The following is a 22026-nucleotide window of genomic DNA, read 5'->3' as shown; positions in this document are numbered from 1 at the left end:
ACTTTTCGGCGTTCAATAAGCACAAGTTTCAAGACTGGGAATTATTTTAGTCAAACCGGCTTATTTATGATTAGTAAAATAAGATTACCACCTTTTTATACAATTTATAATGACCACTGATCAAGAATGATGTGAGGTCTAAGATATCGCCCAGCTAGTAAGTAACTTTAATGACCATTCCACATAAACTTGGGCCTTTATAGTATAATAAACGTAATCTACCGCTTTTCCAAGCTTTATATTTATCATAGATATTTCAAATTTATTAAGAGTTGAAAAAACAAGTGTCATTAGCCCACTCAAGTTGCAACCACATTTTAAACAACTGGAGCGTTGTCCAGACACTTTATATTGGGATACGTATTAGCTAAAAATACTTAACAGATAAATGAAAGTGCAGAAACAATTTCCTCTCATTGACATGTACTTAGTATTTTTAAGGTACACCAGAGAACAGATTTTACTGCAACTAGTATCTTACTATGTCATTCCCTTTTCAAATAAGTTTAGGTGGATTTATAGCTAAATTATTATACAAATCTTGGTAAAGGTATTAAAATATACATATACACTACGGATGTTTGTTTTCTCTTTGTGTGAACTGGGAATTCATTTGCTCTTATTTAAGCATACATTTTCAATATTAAACTAAACATTTATATTGTTTAAATAGTTAATTGTATTTTAACCCGAGTGGTTTCTTTAAGTTTTCTTTCTCAAAACTAGAGAATACGAAAGTTTCACTGAAAATGTGTTTTTTTTATATTTAAAATGCCAATCAAGTTTCCAATATAAATTATTTATCTCAACTGAATTCATAATCTGTTCTGCCTTTTTGTCTCCAAATAACTGAATTGGTTGATTGATCTGTAAAGTAAGCTTCTAACTTGAAAATAACAACGACGTAACTACTAGTATTTAAAAATTTTCATCTCATTAGAGAATTAATCGTATATTGCCATCTTCCCTTCTGTAAATGTAAAGTTTTCCGTGATGTAAAAAAATTACTACAGGAACCCTTTATACAGTCGAAAAGTTGTTTAGCAGTTATCTACAAAATACTTGTTTCGTTTGTTTGTCTTGGGTAAAGTACAAATGTTTCCTATTTCTTAATCATCTTATGTCTTCGTGTTTGATGATAGGTTTTATCATAAACTAATATTAACTGGAAAATCAATGTAAAACACATCCTAGTTCTCAACTAATTCACAGTGTACATCGATGAAGCTACATAGGAACAAACTTATGGCTAACAGGTCTCATAGTGAGCGCATTGCTCCTAGGCTTGAGTTGAAATTCGCTCGTACACGTTTTTAGCAAACATATATTGCTGCTCGACAGGTATATCGTCAAATGAGAGATCTTTTGGTATTTCTAAAGTATTTCTTGGTGCATTTACTAAGGTGACCACAAAAGCTTTGAGTTTTGGACTTTAGCCTGTGTTTGGTTTGTTAAAAGCAATTGTACTTCCTACCATCCCAACTATTGCCAGACGTATAAGGTATGATTGTTTATGCAAATCATCAAAATAGTAAATTATTAATTGAACTAAGACAAGTTTATCAAGTTATTATTCTATATTTAACTTTATGATAAATAACGTTCAAAGAAAGAACTTTTTATTTCAGCAACACCATCTCAACCCAGTGGACCCACGGAGGAATCTGTTTTGACTGACAGTCAGAAAAATTCACCACGTCTAGAACTTATTGGCACACAGACTCGTTTGATCTCCCCGACAAATGTTAAGCGTCCAGCTTGTTCGTTTATTAAATCAGAACGATGCGCCGCTCCAAAGTCATCATATGGTAGTTGTACCGAGTAAGTTTAGCCCATATTATAAGATGCTCTCTAGTATTATTTTTCTGAGGTATATATAACTAGAAGAGCAGTTAAAGTTATCCAAATCGTGGATTGAACCGATGATCTTCAAGTTTCCCAAGTGGTACAATATCTTTAACCTACCGTGTCGGAATCAAGTAGTTCATATTTTTCAAATCCCATCAACTAGTGACAAAGCATAACTCTCATCCAGTGGTCTTCAGTTATGATCTGTCTCAATTTTGGCTTTATTATCTTTAACTGTTATTATCTCTGACAATAACTTTGAGAAATTCATCTAAGAGTAACTCATTGGTAAGGATATGAACTGACGTTGACTAGAAAATCATTTATAACTAGAGAGTACCAAAAAACTACTTCTTGTTAGTTTGAGACTTCAACAACACTCAATTGATACGTCGTACACAGCTGTGGCTTGAAAATTAATACCTCCATAAAGTAGAAAATCTCCATTGGTCATTCATTTTATTAATTACAAGGTTTCATAAAAAATGAATCTAAATAACGAAGATTAGAGGCAATAAATATTGTCATGAAGTTTATCAAAGTTGAAGAAACGTAAACCATGTGTTATAACGATATAATTACTACAAAAACTAGTATTGATACACAAACAAAAAGAGAAACTCCTCAGGGTAAGCTCTTGCAGTTATCAAACTTGATGCAACGAAAAGTCATTTTTCTTTTTTATTGACGTCGGTTCGTGATTCAGGCTGACATCATTGTCAAATAATAATGGACTAGAGTAATGGAAAAGAACCATGTAAATCAGTGGTTGAAAAATACAGTACTAACTTGTTTTCCGTACTTCCTATATTTGTGATTTCAGCATATAAAAATCATAATACCTGCCCCATTCAAGTATTGACATTCAAGCAATTGACTTTTTAAATTCTTACTCTAAATTTGCTGCATTTAATCTTTTAAAACGTTTCATTGTTTATTAGAATTTGATGGGTTTATTTTGTATTGTCTAATATAGGTTTCTTTCTCATGTATGCCCAAAGTTTCACAACTTTTACCCTCTAATCTATTAAACACTGGTTAGCAAGAATTCAGTACCACAGAGATAGAAAGTTATGTTCACTGGAAAAGCTGGAAGAGAAGAGCGTAAAAGCAAATACCTGTCTTCCATAAAATGGGTATTTTTAAGAAATTATCAGGAAATATGGTACTAAACACCACAGTACGGCCCAGGTTCACAAACTAAAACAAAACGTATTTTTATGCAGTTAACATGCTAAAATAATTGAAACATGAATAAAACCAACCTAAAACGAAAGGTAGCTTTAAAGAGTACATTTCCTCCTGCGAAATTGTTTTCAGTGTATATAATGGTATATTCAGTAATATGAACGAAAGTAAACAAATATCTTCCACATATCAAAAACCGTCTATATCAATTTAAATGTCCATGCAAAAGCATGTGTAGTAGAAAGATAAAAGTATGGGCATCTCCACGTTTTTTAAACATATTCCAAAGAACGTATGCAACCAAGGAAAAGGTGTTCTTCTCAGCCCAACACCTTTAAAAAAAAATAAAGTAGTTGTAATGAAGGGATTTAAAATAATCAACAAGCATCCCAACACTACAGTGTTATAGTATTTTGTGAAAGCTATAATAACTCGAAGGCTTGAACCTGATCTTTGTATTCAAAAAGAGTTAGAGGTTAATCTCTTTCTCCTGCTTTCATACCAAAAGCACTATAATCTCTTTTCCAATTTTTGTTGTCCAGTTAATTTTAATCACAATCTAGTGAGTTCAGCTTATATGTCTTTTCTTCCCAGAACTCTTCAATCTTTTTGTTATATTCTATAATAAAAATTGTCTTAAATTTATTCTAGAACAATCACTGTTAAAAATTTTAATTCCTAACTACATTCACATTTACATTGTCTACACCTCATTCTTTATTATTGGACAGTTCATTTTTCAAATTTCAAATTATGTCTTGAATTGAAAATAATTAAACTTAATGTCGGAAGAGAAAACAACGAAATACAATCGATCCACTGTATTCTTCAAACTAACCTTATTTCTAACTTATTTAGATGAAAGCATTGCCTCTAGCACTTACTGATATGGGTATAAATCTCTAGAAGAAAGAGCATAATATGCTTCAGAATTACATTTAAACTTTGACAATAAATCTTACATTTTCAAATTATCTTGTTTATTATCTCTAATCATTTTATGTTAAACAAACTTCCTTGCAATACAAAACTACTTAGCTTAGTCTTCAGATTATAAAACTGATTAGTAGAATTCAGTTATCAATGTAAACTAAACAAAATAACTTTGATTACTATTCACTTATAGATAAACATTATTTTCCATTTTAATTCATTCCTTATTTGTTAGACTTCAGATGATGTCAACTACTCAAAAATATTCACAAAATACTCAAATGGAAATAAATAAAAATAAGGAAATCATCTCAAAAATTGATTCTATTCTACCTGAAAAACATTCTTCCAACAATAAAATAACAACAAGAATTACCGCATATCCTTACCATCTTAGTCCTCCTCAAATGTCAACATTATCTTCAATAGATGGCGATGAATCCTTTCGACCAAATAGTCCAATTGATTCATTTCTTTTATCGAATAGAAAAACTTCAACTACTAAAGAAGATAAACATCAAGTTAGGTCTAATGGTATTCGATCTGCTGTTACTGGAACAAATACAAGTAGAGAATTTACCAAATTAATTGTCGATGAGAATAAAGTTGGTGATAAGTTAAAATATCATTTTGTTTTCATAATAAACTTGATTTATTTATTAAGGCAATTTTTTTAAAAATAATTTTACATTTTAAGAAATATTTCTCAGCTATATGTAGATTGTTTTCTTTATTCAGTGTTTCGGTTAATTAAGTTGAAAGACATTGAATGCTAATTTGATTTTTACCAGGAGATTTTGTGGAGATTTTAGTAATTTTATATGGTTGAAAGCATGAGTCAGTTGAAGGTAGACCACCAAGGAAAACCTGGAAGCACTGGACGGCTGTTTTACCCTATTGTGGGACTCCTCATCAGTGTGCATCCACGATCTCGCCTCGCGAGATTCGAACCCAGGACCTATCAGTCTCGCGCGCGAGCGCTTAACCACTAGACCACTGAGCTGGCCGGCATCCAACGGTGTTAATGTCTAACTTCAACCAATTCATGAAATTGAGCAACCATTTACCAATGTCTTCAGTGAGTTGATATCTCACAACAGACCTGGCTAAACTCCACTGGTTACTGCTTTTGTTATATTTTATTGTTTGAATAGTGATTTGAATTTTAGTATATAATGGAATTTGAATGATACGTAATATCATAACAAATGTCAATTAAGCTCATTGTGTCACTTAAATTTCGTTTAAGTTGATATAGATAACCAGTATATAGGACTAACTTCCTTAACGTTAATACTAAAACAAACATCTCGAATATCTATATAGATATTTTGACAGATATTGTGCATCAAATATGACTCCGGTTACTTGTATTTAATAAAAGCGTTTATTACTTGACTTGCTCCTTTTTAATATGAATGTTTAAACAACTTTCTTTTTAGTTCAAAATAAACTTTTCCTTAGATCTGTTATTCATATTAATTACTATAATAGTCCCTTATTCAGACTGCCTAAATGACGTAGAATACCACTGAGAATATTATTGTATGATTACCAACTTAGTTTACTAATCCATGAAGAAAAAGTTCCAATTAATTTAAAAACATCAAATAATGAGTTAAAGTATAGATTTACAGAAATAACTATTAGTTTTCAAGGAATAACATGTTTCATGTACATCGTTATGATTGAAGTCATCAGCATAATTATCTGATCCTACTTACTTACTTACGCCTGTTACCCGTAGTGGAGGAGCATAGGCTGCCCACTAGAATTATCTGATCACTAGAAATTTTCAATCCTTTGATTGCTGGCATTTACCGTTTTCTATACAGAAAACGTTTAACTCTCTATTTAGTTGTACCATTCATAAACTCAGACAATAAAATTTATACTTATTCATATAAGATTTCTAAAAAACTATTTATACTTAAGAATTAACTTTCTTAACAATCCCACTTATGAAAAACTACACTTGTCGAAGCGTACCATTAATTTGTTGTTCTTTTTATTTGGTTATATTAAAGCTTAATTTTAAAGTAACATAAAATTAGCCCTACTAATCTTGACAAAACAATATTCCTTTCCTTTAGAAATTTTATACTTTTTTTAAAAAAATTTTCATTTTGCTAATATACAATTCACCGTTTCCAATGGTAACTCAAACTACTTTTTCTTATTGTTAAACAATGAAATATTCATTGTACGTGAATTTATCAAATTCTTATCTGTGCAGAAATATTTTTCCGCTGTGTATGTAGTACTAAAACATCTGAAGACAAGTAGATATAAGAAGAATTAATTACTTAAGCGAATAGGGGAAGTTTAAAAGAATTCTTGGATATTGGATATGTTGTTTGTGTATGTTCGTCTACTTGTTTGCATAACTGATTATTTTTATGTATTGATAAAAGGAAATAGTAACGAAAGTGAAATTTCAATTAAGAATATTTTCTATATTTATATACTTCGATTAATGTTTTTATTTCTCCAAACTGGTTCTATGTTTATTTTCATGGTGTTACTTATATTGTATTACAGTGAAGTAGGGAGTTAACTAACACAATTTCTGATAGACTTTATGTTTATACTGCTACAACTATATTACTCAGAAATAGGAATATACACATGTGTCTATATCATTGGTTAACTTAGAAGAATGCAAGATTGGCACTCTCTAGACAGGTTTCCTATCGATTAATGATCATTACAGAATAAACCTAACCCTTGTAACCTTTACACTAATTGTATTAAAATAAAGAGGTATTCGTTTTGAGCTCAGTTGAAAGTTTTCACACCAGATCTGTCTCCAATAAAAATTGTTGACTAACTTACTTCGCTTTGTAATTCAGTAAACATTTGTCTTCTACTCAACAGTATATTATTACTTATTGATAAGGGTAATTTCATTAAATTTTTATAAAGAATGCTAGCCAGAAGTTCCTTTAACTTATTTATTTGATTACTGATATTGAAATTTAAGCTTATTAACTATAATTTTCATTTAATTGTTTTATCAAATGTTATTTCAAAGAAAGGGATGTTTCGTAATATTAGCGCCGTCTCTCGCTATCTATGTTTAACAGTCGATCCTTATTGTTTTAAAGCTCATTTTGGCCTTCATCAAATACAAGCATCCCTGCTATTAATATAGTTGATATAAATTGACAAATGACATTAAGGTTGAAATTTAAACAATTAATAGGCGTTAAACTTTGGTCAGTCATCATAAATGGCAAGTTAGTAGGTAATCAAGGTTATATTGCAGTTACTCAGCGCTAATATTTAGATTATACTGTTCAAACATTTCTATGATTGATTTACAAAACTCAAGTACCTAACACACAATAAATCAGGGACGAAAAATTGGATCACAATGATCTACTGTGATCAATTTAGGTTAAAATTTTGAAAAATGGTTACTTTTCTTTAAAAAGCTAGTCAAAATCCGACTGTAATAAAACTTACAATATCAAACCAAGTCACTTAGAATGCACATGAGCCAACAGAAACTGATCACTTGTAATCCTTAATATAAATAACGTGAAAATCTAAACCTGTGCATATATACTTCTTTTTTGCTTTTTACAAATAAATTTACTAGCCTAAATCTTGTGGTCCACATCAACGTTCAGTCAATTACGATATAACTAATATAAATTTACGTGACAAATTTCAAACATCTGTGTCTCGTGACTCTGGTTTGTCATCCATTACAGAACTGGATAATTTAATTTATCAGTTAAATGAACTGTCATTGTCAACATCAACAATAAAAACAGAGATATTAGCATCATCATCATCCTGTTCTAATTTACGAAATTCAAAAACATTTGATTCGCAAGTATTATTTAAAGACAACAATGATTCATCAGTTCAGGAACAATACCAAAATTCAAGTGAAGCAAAGAACAAAGCTACAACTTCGACAAAAAGTATGCATAAATCGGTGGACGAAGAAGAAACTGTTCATTTAAACTTAACAACAAATAAACCAAACGAAACTGAAATCACAGATTTATTAGATCGTATACAAAACTGTATCAGTGAATTTGATGTGGAAGGGAATCGAAATTGGCCAAACCGTTCAACGTTATTGAAAGCTGTGTTTAACTTAATTAATTATCCTTCATCAAGGATACATCTAGCAGTAGCTAGATTGATCTTTACAGTTAGTAGCAATTTAGTTAGCTGATGTTTCTATATACTTAGTTTTGTTACTGATTTGATAATTTCACTAAAAACCATTTTACGACGGAAATTGTTTAAGAGCTGCTCTCAAACAAATGTTTTCATCCAGTTCTGCACTGTTTTTCTTTTTTAAGCAAATATCTTGAACAATATAATGTACACCATACAAATTGCGCTTTTCGCTCATGAATTCCATTTTCATTAAGTCTCATTGCGTCAGCGGATAAAGGGAGCAAAGAAACGTACCATTTACTTCCATGTCTCTCCTTGTTTTTCATAGTAGTTATCACAACAGTTAGTGGTGATTTCTTTATAAATGTGTTTAAGTGCTCTGTTAAAACATATTATTTACTGTTTAGAACAAACAGTAAAGGCAAATTCATGTCCTACAGTATCGAAACAGTTAAAAATTGTGTTTCTGAGATTTAAGTATCAACTATGATTATACTACAATTATACCAATCTGCTTTCAGATTAAAGTTGAAAGAATTATTGGGTTTTATTTTATGTCATATTTGATCAAGTAGATAGCGTCAGACAATTTAAGTACATTCATGAAACACTTTTCTTCAATACAGACAAAGATATCAAGAATCTTTTAAAAAAATCATGCACTCAATAAATTATAAATAGAAATAGGGATTCTGATAAGAGTAGAATGAATTTGGTTGTTGACCTTGGGACTTATAATTAAATTTTAGGTCCTGTGTGCCATTATTTTACTTGATTGTCAAAAAAACTCTTTTATTGATGATTTTCAAACATTGGACTAATATAAAGAATTAGTTAGTTAGTGGCATGATCAGGACACTTTCTCGGTCTTTTATCCCAAAAAATAATCTTTTTTACATGAACTCAATGTAATTTTCTCCCTCTCAAGAATTTCGCTCATGCCACTTTTTTTGTAGATGAATGTAACTGGGAAAAATTTGTTAAACATTTGTAAAATTGTCTATAAAGTGGCTAAAAATGCAAATAATGATTGCTTATTTCTAGAGAATCCTAATACACTTGGTAAGTATTAATTTATTGTTTTGATATTTTTAAGGTTACTGAAATTCCTTTTTTTAATTTTTAATGTAGCTAGATGTGATAAACCAAGTAAGCACGATAAAGTGGGTCAATTTTTTGATATAAAACCTTATTTACAGCCATAGGTCACTCGTCAGTCATGACATGGCGCTACGGTCATTAAATGTCATTAATGGTAGTTATCTCAATCCCAATATGATCAAATTTTTGCACGACTTCCATTGAACATTTAAGGAATCTTCTTGAAACTAGTCACTAGTAATTGGACAATTATTTTTAATTTTCGTGTTTTACCGACAGGTTTATCGTTTGGAGTCTTGAAGTGATATGGAACACTTATCTAGTAGTCCTTAATTTCTACTGTGCCTCAAGCTGATGTCTATCAGCTTTGTTAACTGCCTTCTCGAACCACTGAAATAAAATATTGATGAATTGTATGTTTCTTACTCATTACTTAATCGCCCTTCAAATATTTCCATAATCTCTTACTTATTAAATACTTGAGTGTTAGTTGTGTTAAGTTAAAATTAACATTTCTCTTGTTTTCCACATTTTCAGACATTTTAATTGATGCTCTACACTTAATAGAATTGTCCATTAAATCTTTTTCCGTTTCCCCATCTGTTGCCTATCCGTCAACATTACCAGTAACCTCATCGTTATCACCAAAATCTTTTTCAGTGAATAATTTGTTTGAAAACCCAACATTATTCTGTATGCATTTAGAAAGTTTATTATTTTTAACCGGAACAATAAAGTTCCTTATAAGCAATATAAATTTCATGCCTAAATTTCATTCCAATTCAAGCTTTTTACCAAATTTAATGACTATTCATCAGCACATATATGAAATGTTAATTTATTTCCTGAAGAATAAGAAGTACTTTTGTTCAGTAATTACTGTTAAAAACGAAGGGCAACATAATAACAATGATGACAATGAAGGTGCTAATAATAATGATGTATATGGAAATCAAATTGATAAATTTATACAACATGCATATCATATCATTATACAGGTCAGTGGTCGTTTGTTATTTAAGCAATGTTTCATTGATTCAACATATTCATTCACTTGTTGTCCTAAATATCTGTAGTTGTGACAGAAGTAGTACCAATGATCTCTCAAATGATTAAAATAAAACATCACCTTGTTGTGAGGTATGATGTCAAAGACTTGATACCGGTACACACTATCAATACACAATATATATATATATATATATCACTTGAGAAACCAGGCCTATCAGTGGCTTATGTTTCACCCCTTTCCAATGACAGCCGTTTCTTAGCCAGTCACGTACATCATTTGGCTGTTTCTGACTGCCCCACTGTATCACCTATCTAAACGGACTAAAACAAACATTTATTAGTAGAGCAAGGTTTCCCAGCTTAGTGAAGGTCACAAATACATATAATTATCATTTAGTTTTATTCACAAAGAACCCAACTCTATGATTATGTTACGATCCACTTTATGAATTCACTCAGATCATATATATGATAATGAATGACATACGAAAGCTATGATTACTAATTAATAAAAGTATTCAGGTCATATGAAATTAATGAGCTATGTATATCCCATAGGTTGGAAAATTAATGTTTAGGTGCTCTGATGAATACACTTTCATAAACACTGCGCGTTTATTGCAAGTTGAAATTTAGGCCTTTTGCAACAAAGATAATTACTCATTTCTCCTAATAAGTTCAGTTCTCCTATCCGACTTATTTTGCCACGATATATATTAGTTATTCTCCACTCCATAGAATTTCGCAACCACAAAATTCCTCACAAGAATCCCTTATTAACTTATTTTTATCATGGAGTCAAGCCATGGTTACTCTAATTTTTTATTGCTCGATCTCAGTAGTTGATCAATAATTTGTGTATTCGATTTTAAACCATACTTTTTTGTATGTGAAACAATGATACTACTAGCATATTCTCCATCTTTGACCTAATGGTTGAATATCGAGTTTTCTAGTTACCAATTAATTAATTCTTTAACCACATCTATATATTCTGAAAAGGATTAGAAACTTGTTCATACTTAGAAATGTTAGATTCTAAAAAAACTTTTGTTTTCTTTACTTAATTTTATCCAACGTTCACATTTTATATGTCTGTGGGAAAGGTTCGCCAAAATACCGATTTCAAACACTTCCATTAAGTTATATTTGATAAATGGAATCTCTACTAAAAGAAACAAATATATCATATAGTGAATTAAACTCTGTTAAAATTTAGAAGTGTTCTTCTTAATAGGAAATATGAATAAATCTCTAATGTTGGTAAATTATACTTTAATCAGCTGACTTTGAGATCAACCATTTTTTGGGGAGGTCCAAATGTGGCAATTTTTTACTTCTACTATTTCAGTCCTTACTTCTTTGTTCCGATCGACTATACTTCTAGCATTGTCCTTACACCTTGACTGTTGGTTACTTTATTCTTTCATTTGTTTTCTTATGTTGTCTTCCAACCATTTACCTACTGAAAAGCTTTCCTTTTCAGTGTTTCACTTCTGTTACTCTTCACTATGCTCATCCTTATTTTTTTCACCATGCTCATAGGTATCGTGGTTTAGTGCTTTTGCTTCATTTCTATAAAATATGACACATATATACTGAATAGTCGGTCTGTTTTTCTTTCTTTTAAAAAGGTCACAGAGATATTTTGTTATTTAAGCTCAATGGATTCATTTCGTCCTAAACTAATTGCGAACAATGGAATATTGCAACATATTGTAGATTCTATAATCAGTTATAAAGAATCCGATGACAAAATGTTGAGGAAAAGTGATAGTATTCCCACTACTCCTGTTTGTATAACTACCGACAACAACGATGATCAAAGTGAAGTGGAATTCAACTTTTCAGAATTTTATACTATTTATTTCAATTGGATTAGATGTTTATCTCATTTAACAGAACATGCAGATGTTTGTCATTGTTTGGAAAATTGGTTAATTTCATCCAACGAAGATATGAATATCAATTTAACAACAAATATAAAGCCAAACGATTCGATTAATACATGTCAAATGTTATCAACACAAATTACAGTATTATGTTATGCTTTAACCGATTTCATATACATTTTTGAAGAAAAACATGTATGTTCCAAATCATCTTATTAATTTTGGTTTCAATGGCTAGCGCTTATTAAAGTATTTGATGTCATATAATTGCTATTTACACTATCTTGTCATATGACGTCAATGTATTTTGATTAACTGTAGTCTATCACCGTCTATTTACATACACATGTTCAAGACTAACTGAATAAACTACAATCTGAAGATGATTTTCATCACACAATGACACGGTTTGAAGAACTTATTGAAACTAGAGAGAATTAGGTAGATGTCTTGTCGTAGTTTGAAGTGTCATATAAGTGACCCAGCTCAACAATGAACCCAGAACCTTCCTGTTTTGTTTTGAGCACGTGTCCAAACAGTGAGTGATATGTGCAGTGTTGCAAAGTTGTTTTAGTGGTTCACTGAGCAAGAATGTTATAAAGGTTTAATTTTAGTAAGACTTTCAAGTCTTGAGTTTGATCCTGATTGGAGTTGCATGTTCACACTCCTGAATTATATGAGACAGCTTCTCTTTGCTTCCTACTTTCCAATAGTTCTGCATTTGTAGAACTGCCTGAGCCTATTTAAATAAAGGAAGATTGTTTCCACCATATATTAATGAAAATTAAACTCCACAAGAAGATCTAATAAATCACAGAATAAAGATTCAAGTATTGTATCTAATTCTTCTTGATTTTATTGAATGTGTAATTTTTTATTTGCACTAGTTATCTTGACGTTAGATGGTTGAAGGTAGTCGACAGAAAACCCTGGACTTAGGATTCGTGCCAGTCAGGACTCGTTAACAAGGCTTACCTGGAATCTCAAAGAAATTGATACGCTCTGTGGAAATTGAACCCAATTAAACCAGCTTCACAGTCTAAGACAGTACCACTAAGTTATTCTGACAGTGATTGATCCCATCTAGAACTGGTATGTTTAGACTGATCGATCATTGAGTAACAAGCAAAGCCAAACTTGTCCTAATATTGTTCGGATCCTATTGATGACGAATGCCCTCTAGCACTAAACCTAGGTTCAAGGTTTTCTGCTGACTACTTCCAACCACTTAACATTAAAACGAGGCACTTTGAATGATGGCAAACTACTACTTGATTAGTAGAATCCTATCAGTACTAAGGACTAGATAAATACAACACCGGTCACTGAATTGTTATCAGTCTTTCTAAATGAACTTTAAGAATATATTCCATTTGACAGTTATTAGGTAACTTTATAAGAGTGATAATTTTTCAATGCAAATTTTATTTTTTATATTTCGTTTAGGAACTTGTTGTTAGGATAGCCTATGTACTTGGCAATCTGGCAGCTAAATGTGAACGTGCACGTATAGCAATAGTACCTAGTCAAAATTCTTTGCTGAAACTATGCAATTTATGCCATCGATATAATGAAATACAAAAGCTTATTCATCAATCTGATCATTATACAGACAAAACTAATTTGAATAAATTGAATACAGTTGAAAAAAATCGTACTGAATTTAATAATACCGGTGTGTTAAAAATATTACATAGACTTTAATCATGTTATATGTTTAAAAAAAGTTATACTAACAGTTGTTCATCTTCGGCTACAAAGGTTTCGCCCCAATTCTGTCTATCTTACTACTTTCATTACATAATGTTACAGTAGATAAAACACTGTAGAATATTTTTATTACTCTTCATTTACATGGATTTTAATGTATTTGTGATACTTTCTGCTAGAGAATAGACCAAAAAACAAATATAGTTTATCAATATGGCTATCAGATCACTTTAGAGAAATATTGTACAACTTTTATCCACCCCAAATATGCTCACAATAAACTTAATTAATTCGTTCAGTAACTAATTTCGTTTAAACGAACCTATTAGCCTCCAAATAATTTGAATTACTACGAGTTTATAGTGTATTATTATACTCGTTGATTCACTTTTGCTATATTTAGTATTTATTGCCACACTTTTTAAGGTTATACTCGTTAAAATTTATGAACGTTATGAATCAAATAGTTTCATCACTGGCTAGTAAGTATATTCATACAGTGAATAAATAAGAGAGAGCAAATATTAATCTATAATTAAATCAAGTATTCATATTATGAATACCCTCATTCTTTATTACTTCAATAACTTATATCTAGTCCTAAAATAAATGGAACACAATGTCAGTAAAAATATTTTTAAACGACTTAAATGAATAAATAAATTCGTTATGATATCCTTGTTAAAATGGAAAATTAACATTTAAGTTATTGTAGTTGTTCTCAGTTGAATTACTATAACGGCACAAGATAGGATATAATAATGTGACAATTCCAAAGCTCTTTATCTTTAGATCTAAATCTCATCAGTCTTGGTTACAAGATGTATACTAGATGTCAATCAGTTTTCGCCCACTACATCCGTTTCAAAGTTTGTTTGCTCCATGGTTTTAGTTTACAAAGTCAGGCTTTATTATTTGTCTTCGGAAGCAATAGAGCTTTATAATAGTAAAACTATCCAATAACATAAATAAAACCCAATAGTTAATTATAGGTTCATTTACATGGGTCCAAAGCGAAGCAGAGAGGATTGTAGTCAATCTTATTGTATAGTTGTGAAAAGTAAATTATTTTGATTACCAATTCATCACTAAATTAGAGCACAGGAGTGCATACTAACCTTTCCCACAAGTCAATGAAGCTGGAGGCATTCAGTCAAACATGTTTATTGAGGTTTATCTTGAAGTCGAAGATCAGTCATATAGATAGTGCTTATTATACTATAGTGTTTATGTTTTTATTCCCTTGTAATTCTTTTCATCCTATATTTCTTTCTTTTACCATCCTTATATTTAGATTTCCTAGATAATGCTTTAACAGATAAACTAAATAAATCTGTCAAATCAACATATTCATTACAATATGATATACTAGTGAAATTACTGCGGGTTATAGCAAATGTTAGCATTAGTAATACAGTTGGATTGATATGCACAGCAAACTTTGATTGCATAAATTTAATCTTAGGAATTATTGGTAAGTTTTGCTGTTGCTTTTGGATAAGCTGGTGATTGGATTTGGAGTCATACTTTTAATCAAGAACTATTTGGTCACTGTTATTAGTATTAATACCACACATAAATTAGTTCTACAGTCAGACAGTTACAGATTGTGCTTAAAAGCAGTTAAGCTGCCAGCTAAATTTAGTAGTTGTATTGTGTTATCTGCATATCGAGGCTTTAAAAAAGTAGGCAGTATCTATAAATCATGTTTATCATCATCCAATGGATCGACATTCAAACGAAATTAGAAAGGATTATTTCCGACGATTTTTAGAATGATTTTTTGGCAGATACTGCTTTCAAATTTAAAAAAAACGCTGACTAAGATCTTTCAAGCCGACCTACCAAATAATCAGATTTTATGTGAACTACACTACCGGCTTCTGTAAGATATTCTCTTTAGCTGATTTTAATTAACATACTGCAATTATAAATGACGTGAAAACATCGTCAAAAGCCATCATCGTAAGTGACAAAATGAAAACTATTCACGTGATGGCAATCCTAACACATCGAAGAAATGCATCTGTAAATTTGTTTCCTAACAATATCAGTGTTGTCAAATTGTTTATGAATAAATTATAGTCTTTGCTACTCTGAAGTCCATAAAATAAAGCGGTTTTTGTCCTACTGTGAACTTTTAACTTAATAACTTATTTACATTCTCCAATAATAACGCCATTAAACTACATAAATGATTGATATTCTCATTCAAAATGTGTGATTTTGCATAGATAAAGCTAAATGATTCAGTAATTAAAACAACTAAGTAAATCTAATTGTCATCATGAAAAGGAGTACAAAATGTTAATTACAAATAGATCAATATCAAAATACCTGACTTATTTCTTGCTATTTTAACTGATCCTTGCTCTTATAATATTTTTCAAGTTCGTATATATGAATTTGTCGGGAAACGTTTTGCCTATTATTAGCATGAATCTACCATAAGCTTCCCTACTTAGTCAAGTAGTTATATAATTGAATTAATTTTTTGAGTTAGGAAGGAGATAGTGCTTCGTCAATCCATTGTAAAATAAACGCTAAACGGAACGATCTTTGTGTACAACTCTTAAGCATTCATAGCGCATTTTAAAACCAAGAATTGTAGTTGTTTTATCAGTATGGTTCAGAGATTGGTACGTTTTATTTCATATTGTTTCGATAGTGCGTGCGATAACCGACACACATCCAAACGGGATAACTAACATTGAGGTTACTCTACAGCATACAAATAGCCGAACGTTAATGCACCAGAATGGTTCAACTAACACGACTTATGATCTAATCCTGAGAGAGGAATAATAAAAAGTTTCATTAAAAAGTTTATACCACCTTAAAAAGGTAAAAAATACTATTAGTTGCCAACTTTGTAAATATACGCCAAGTAACGCTAAAAGACATTTTTGCCTTGACAAACTTAAATCGTTATCAAAACTGAAATACACAAGCACATGGTGTGAAATGTGCACAAAACTACAATTTCGGACGTTTACAAGAAATAAAATTACTAATGTCAATACCTCAGAAGATATTCAGATCATTTTTAAAGCTACAATGAATCTATGAAGTGAGTTTGCAAATAAAATGCTTCACTAGTTAATGGATGCGATAATATTGTGAATTAAAACTTAAGTGCTGATTATTTATTTTTGCACAATTTGAGTTCCTATATGATTTCATGTACTTCGGGCTTATCAACGCATTGATTTAAAGTAGATAACTTAGTACCACATCAAGGTTTCAGACTCAATTTATTACTGCCTCATATTACACTGTAACCCTCAACCATTAACTTCGTAATATTTTATGCTAGTGTCTACTATACAACTAACGTTTTAATCTGTTTTTTTAATGGATGCAACAGATAATCAATCTATTGAAGAACCAAATGAATTACTGCTAAACTGTTTTGCATGCTTAAACAACTTAACTTACTACATAAAACAAGAACTAGCTGATCAATCTGTTATAAAACAATGTGAAATAGCAGAAAGTAAGTTATTGAAATAATACCAATAAAAGTGATCTCTCTCAGTTGAAATATATTTATGTAGAGAAGAATAGATTTTTGGTAATCGTTACTCTTCCGGAGTATTGAAAGGAAACTTAGTGAATACTATTAGTTCTGATCAAAATGTATGATATTTGCATAATAGAGCTTGTGGAAAAACAAGACCACGAAGTTAGTTCACACTGGTCAAATCTGTCAGTGGAGAAACCAAATTATTCGAGATTACCCTCGAATAAAGAAATTCTAGTTCATTATAGTTCCTACTACATTTGTTAGTCGTTTCGCTAGACTTTCTCAACAATTTTTATGATTTCAACATATTTTAATAGACGTTCATTTCACTTCTTTACATTGCCAGGTTTATTACGTGTAATAACGAAGACTAGTGGTCTTCAGGATGAATTTCTTGGAATAATACGTGTATTCGGCAATCTTACACGGCATACAGCAATAAGGCAATGGTTAGCTAATAATAGCCGTCGATTTTTACAAGTCAAATATTTTTCAGCTTCTAATAGCATCAATCCAATCAGTAGTATTAATATTATTAATACTACAGAATTGAATAACTTAATTCAACAGAACGCTTTCCTATATTTAGTCATACAAGCGTTGGATTCTCCACGACCAGATATTGTTTATAGTACATTAGGTGTATTGATTAACTTGATGACAGATTTGGACCAACGACCAATGTTAAGGATAATGGGAGGCCTATCAAAGTAAGTTACTGTTTTCATATGAAATCATCATAACGTGTAGTTGACAGTTTGAAGTGTTACATTTCTAGCCATCATTCTGTTTCTCGTTTGTATTATTTTCTATGATGATCATATTCTTATCATTTTTGCTTCAATCACACCTCCTTTTCATGCCGAATTCCACTGTGATTGTAAAGTTACTAACCTAACTTGCTGTTTTCCGGTTGTTCATGTTGAATATTTAATTTCACTTACTTTTTCTAGTTATTTTGTTTTGAAACAGTTTAAACAGTAAATATTCAACAGCAATGACCTTTCGTTCAGACACTAAATGGCCTATTGTAATGGCCCGTTTTTCTGAGGATTTTACATATGTTGTTAAGTGTGATTCACATGTTATTTATTATATTTTGTCTTATATCTAATTAATATATTTAATTTGTAACTGTATTAACTTATACATTCGGTTCATCATATCTTTAGTTCTGAAGATTTCTACTAATAACAATGAAATATTTATTTATATACTGGTAAACGCTGATCATACAAATAAGGGATAATAACCGTAGTTCAACATTAAAAACACATAAATTTCTCTGCTAGATCCAAAGTTCAAACAATTCTTTATTTCCTTCTGACTAATCAGTTGAATAGTATCATTACAGTTCACAATAATGAGTAAAGCCGAAATCCTGATTACATTATGCTTAAATTGAATAAGAATAATTGCACCAAATGAATATCTTTTGTTTTAATCATAACATTTATCCTTGGCTTTTATACATTAAAATTGTTAAGAAATAATTATCAGAAAAAGTAATTCTATTTAGTACTTACTTCATGTGTATTATTTGTTTGAATCTTCCCGTTTATGCGAAGAATTGCATTTGATCAGTCTATTTTGACAAAATATAGTATTCATATTAAAAATTAACACTAGCCTTTTCCTTATTTGCGACTATTAGAAAACACTGTAGAAAGTTATTAGCAAAATAATGGTTAACTGCTTTAAGTATTTTAATATGAAATGTTAGTGTATCATTTGGGAAGATGACCTAGTGATTTTTTCCACGTTAACCACAATCACAAGGATGGAGGTACCAGGTAACTTATTGAATGCTAGTCAATTCAGTCTAACATGTTTAAACTAATCTTCTAGACTCAGATAAATAATTTGAGCTTAATAAATCGAAAAAGTCTTTTTTAAATGATGTGACTTCTGGAAACTTCTTTTTTGAAGTCAGAAGAATCCATCGACTAGAAAAATCTTTGAAATATGCACACGAAATAATTACTCGATATAAAATTCAGTAGTTGTTCAGTTTTTGTCCTTTCCTGTTCTATCAATCAAGCATTGAAGTGTGGCTAATTTCCCAATTTTACTACTTGAATAAAGTATATTCATATTTAAAGTCCATTTCTTCAAGCTTCCTAATCCTTTTGTTGGGAATTGTCATGTAGAAAACATTCAGAGTAAGATGTTCTCCTAGATTTCTTCCCAACTCTTGAAAAATGGGATATTCATTTATTCAGTTGAAGACTTCAGTGAGCTTACCAGTTAAAGCGCGGTTGTGAACAAACGTTACAGATAAGTTATTCAAAACATCTTTATCTTTCAAAGAATTAAAACAAGCTTTCAGTCAACTGCTTTTAACTTAAATGTTATTATCCGAGTTTTATTGAAATCCTGAATAGATCTACATTAGAACACCATCGAAAACAGGGAAGCACTAGATGGCCGTTTCATCCAAGTAAAGGACTCCTCAGCAATGCTCCTTCACGACCCAGGACTTTCGGTCTCTCAAGCGAACATTGAACCTCTAGTTTTATTTAATCGAACAAATGCTTTTGTATTACTAATATTTTATTAACTAAGAATCTCTCATTTTATTGGTTATAATGATATCTTAATATTTAAAAAATAATCTTTTATTTACATCTAACTTATCAGACTTGTAGAAATTCTTCGTGATTTTGCCGGACATGATTGGGAGTTAGCTGGATTAACGTGTAAAACATTATGGAATTACACAGAAGTGGTTGATAATTCACAGGGAAAAATGTTCGATCAAGAATTGATGAATGAGTTGCTAAGTCTACTAACCAAATTTACTGGTGAGTACGCATATCGTCAATGATCATATTTTTACATTTATCTCCTACATTACATAACAGTTATTTTCGTTTACTTGAAAACATTGAGTGAAATTGGTTCTCATTGTTACTGAAATCTGCTTTGCCAGTTTACAATAAATTGTTTTGAAGCTAAGGGAATTTTATAAATATTTCCCTCACTTATATTTTCCATTTGTCAAACTATTCTGTTGTCGTTATCAACGGTCATCGATTTTATGTTTAAAGTTCATTCTACCTACATCTGTTTGAATGATGGTGTGGTATCAATAGACCTCAAACAACTATTATACTTCTTATCTGAAGACAGGCTAATGCATCTAATTACTATTCAACAACTTTTGCAACGGGTAATCTTCATGACTTAACTTAGAACATTGACTATAATTTGCTTGGATCACAGTCCCCAAAATACCACTCACAATTACGTTAATCTTTTTCTTGAAAAGGAGCTCGTTTCTGAAAACATTCAGAGTTGACCTGTGACCAGTGAACTGTAAACGTTTAAGATTTAATCTTGTCACGAAACAAAGTGAGGAATGTTTTTAATATTTTTCATTTACTTATATCTTGAGTAATTTTTTATTACAAAAAACCTTTATTTCTTATGAGAATACATTACTTATTCATTACATTGATGACTTCATCCTTTCATTTGTTTTCGTAACCAATCATTGCCAAAAGATTGTGCCCCTTAATTTTAATTATTAACCTTAATATGACCAATACTGAATTTATTGATTATGTAGTGTCATAATCTTGTTTTAATTGACTAGACCTATCATTAATACCTACCATAATTGACTTTATTGACAGTTATGAATCTGTTAGAAATTATTGTTTGTTGTAAATTATAACAACCCTAGTAACATATTCCTTTAAATGATTTGAAATTGTATAATTAATGATTCATTCTATTTGGAATTAGTTTTTCTCGAAATATGACATCAGTTGGAGAACGAGTTAAAACTAAGGAGCGCAGAATAACTTTTGAATCTTGGTTTGGGGCTTTCCAGAAGTGCACATGCATTCAGGTCATTCAGACTTCTCAACGACTATAAAATCTCTGATAACCTAGTTGTAGTTTAATAGTTTATACGATTTATTGACTCGATAAAATTTTTCTCATATAAGCCTTTTAACAGTTTTACATCAGTTATGAATGTGTATTCCCACTTGTGATCCACAAAGTTTCTAACGGAAATATAATTTAACTAGATTTATTTATTCAAGATTGTTCCTTACACCGAGGATTGAAACATTGTGATGATGAAATTTTTCCTCATAAGTTTATTAAAAAGTTGGCATATCTGACCTCAGCTAAATATGATAGTGAAGATAGTTTTTAAACCCTGAAAAATAAAGATACACGGCGTGGTCAGGCAATTGTTTTTTTGGGTCATTTTATTCATTAAGGTTAATTGAAATATTTTCTTCACATTGGACATAATATATTAGTTGTTCGTCATTCATGTATACTTTATATCTGTTTGTAGATGATGAAGTTATTGCACAAATACATAAATCATTACTATCAAATAGTTTGGTTGCCGAATCTGATTGCTTATTACTGTGGGAATCCACATGGTCTAATGAGTTTCTTCCTTTTGCAAATGAACTTATTCATCGTTTGTCAAATGCGCCACAATAAAATGATTTTAATTCACAAAAAACATACATTCTTTTTCATTTACCAGTTCAATGGAATGCAATACTGTGATTTGGGAAGAACAGTTAACATTATCAAAATATCATTAGCACGTGAAAATCAGATTCATGAGATATATTTAAACAAAGGTTACATTGATACTACAGATAAACCTAATAACTGCCTATATTTCTTTAATATTAT

At 30.5% G+C, this 22026-nt stretch overlaps 1 protein-coding gene across 1 annotated transcript in view; it reads left to right on the top strand.

Moving 5' to 3' along the window:
• The window catches only part of Smp_180680 (hypothetical protein), a gene marked incomplete at both ends in the record, with an annotated part of 32608 nt that extends 10783 nt beyond the window's left edge, over positions 1–21825 (top strand). The window contains 14 exon segments of the mRNA XM_018788477.1: positions 1629–1821; positions 4205–4574; positions 7574–7680; positions 7929–7959; positions 7964–8140; positions 9069–9174; positions 9751–10211; positions 11859–12311; positions 13563–13674; positions 15130–15300; positions 17194–17322; positions 17699–18062; positions 19993–20156; positions 21671–21825. Of these exon segments, the coding sequence (XP_018654015.1) occupies positions 1629–1821; positions 4205–4574; positions 7574–7680; positions 7929–7959; positions 7964–8140; positions 9069–9174; positions 9751–10211; positions 11859–12311; positions 13563–13674; positions 15130–15300; positions 17194–17322; positions 17699–18062; positions 19993–20156; positions 21671–21825 (2993 nt within the window).
• Between the last annotated feature and the right edge of the window lie 201 nt (positions 21826–22026).

This window comes from Schistosoma mansoni, chromosome W (assembly GCF_000237925.1).
Source record: "Schistosoma mansoni strain Puerto Rico chromosome W, complete genome".
NCBI lineage: Eukaryota > Metazoa > Platyhelminthes > Trematoda > Strigeidida > Schistosomatidae > Schistosoma > Schistosoma mansoni.
This window is presented reverse-complemented; position numbering and strand designations above follow the sequence as displayed.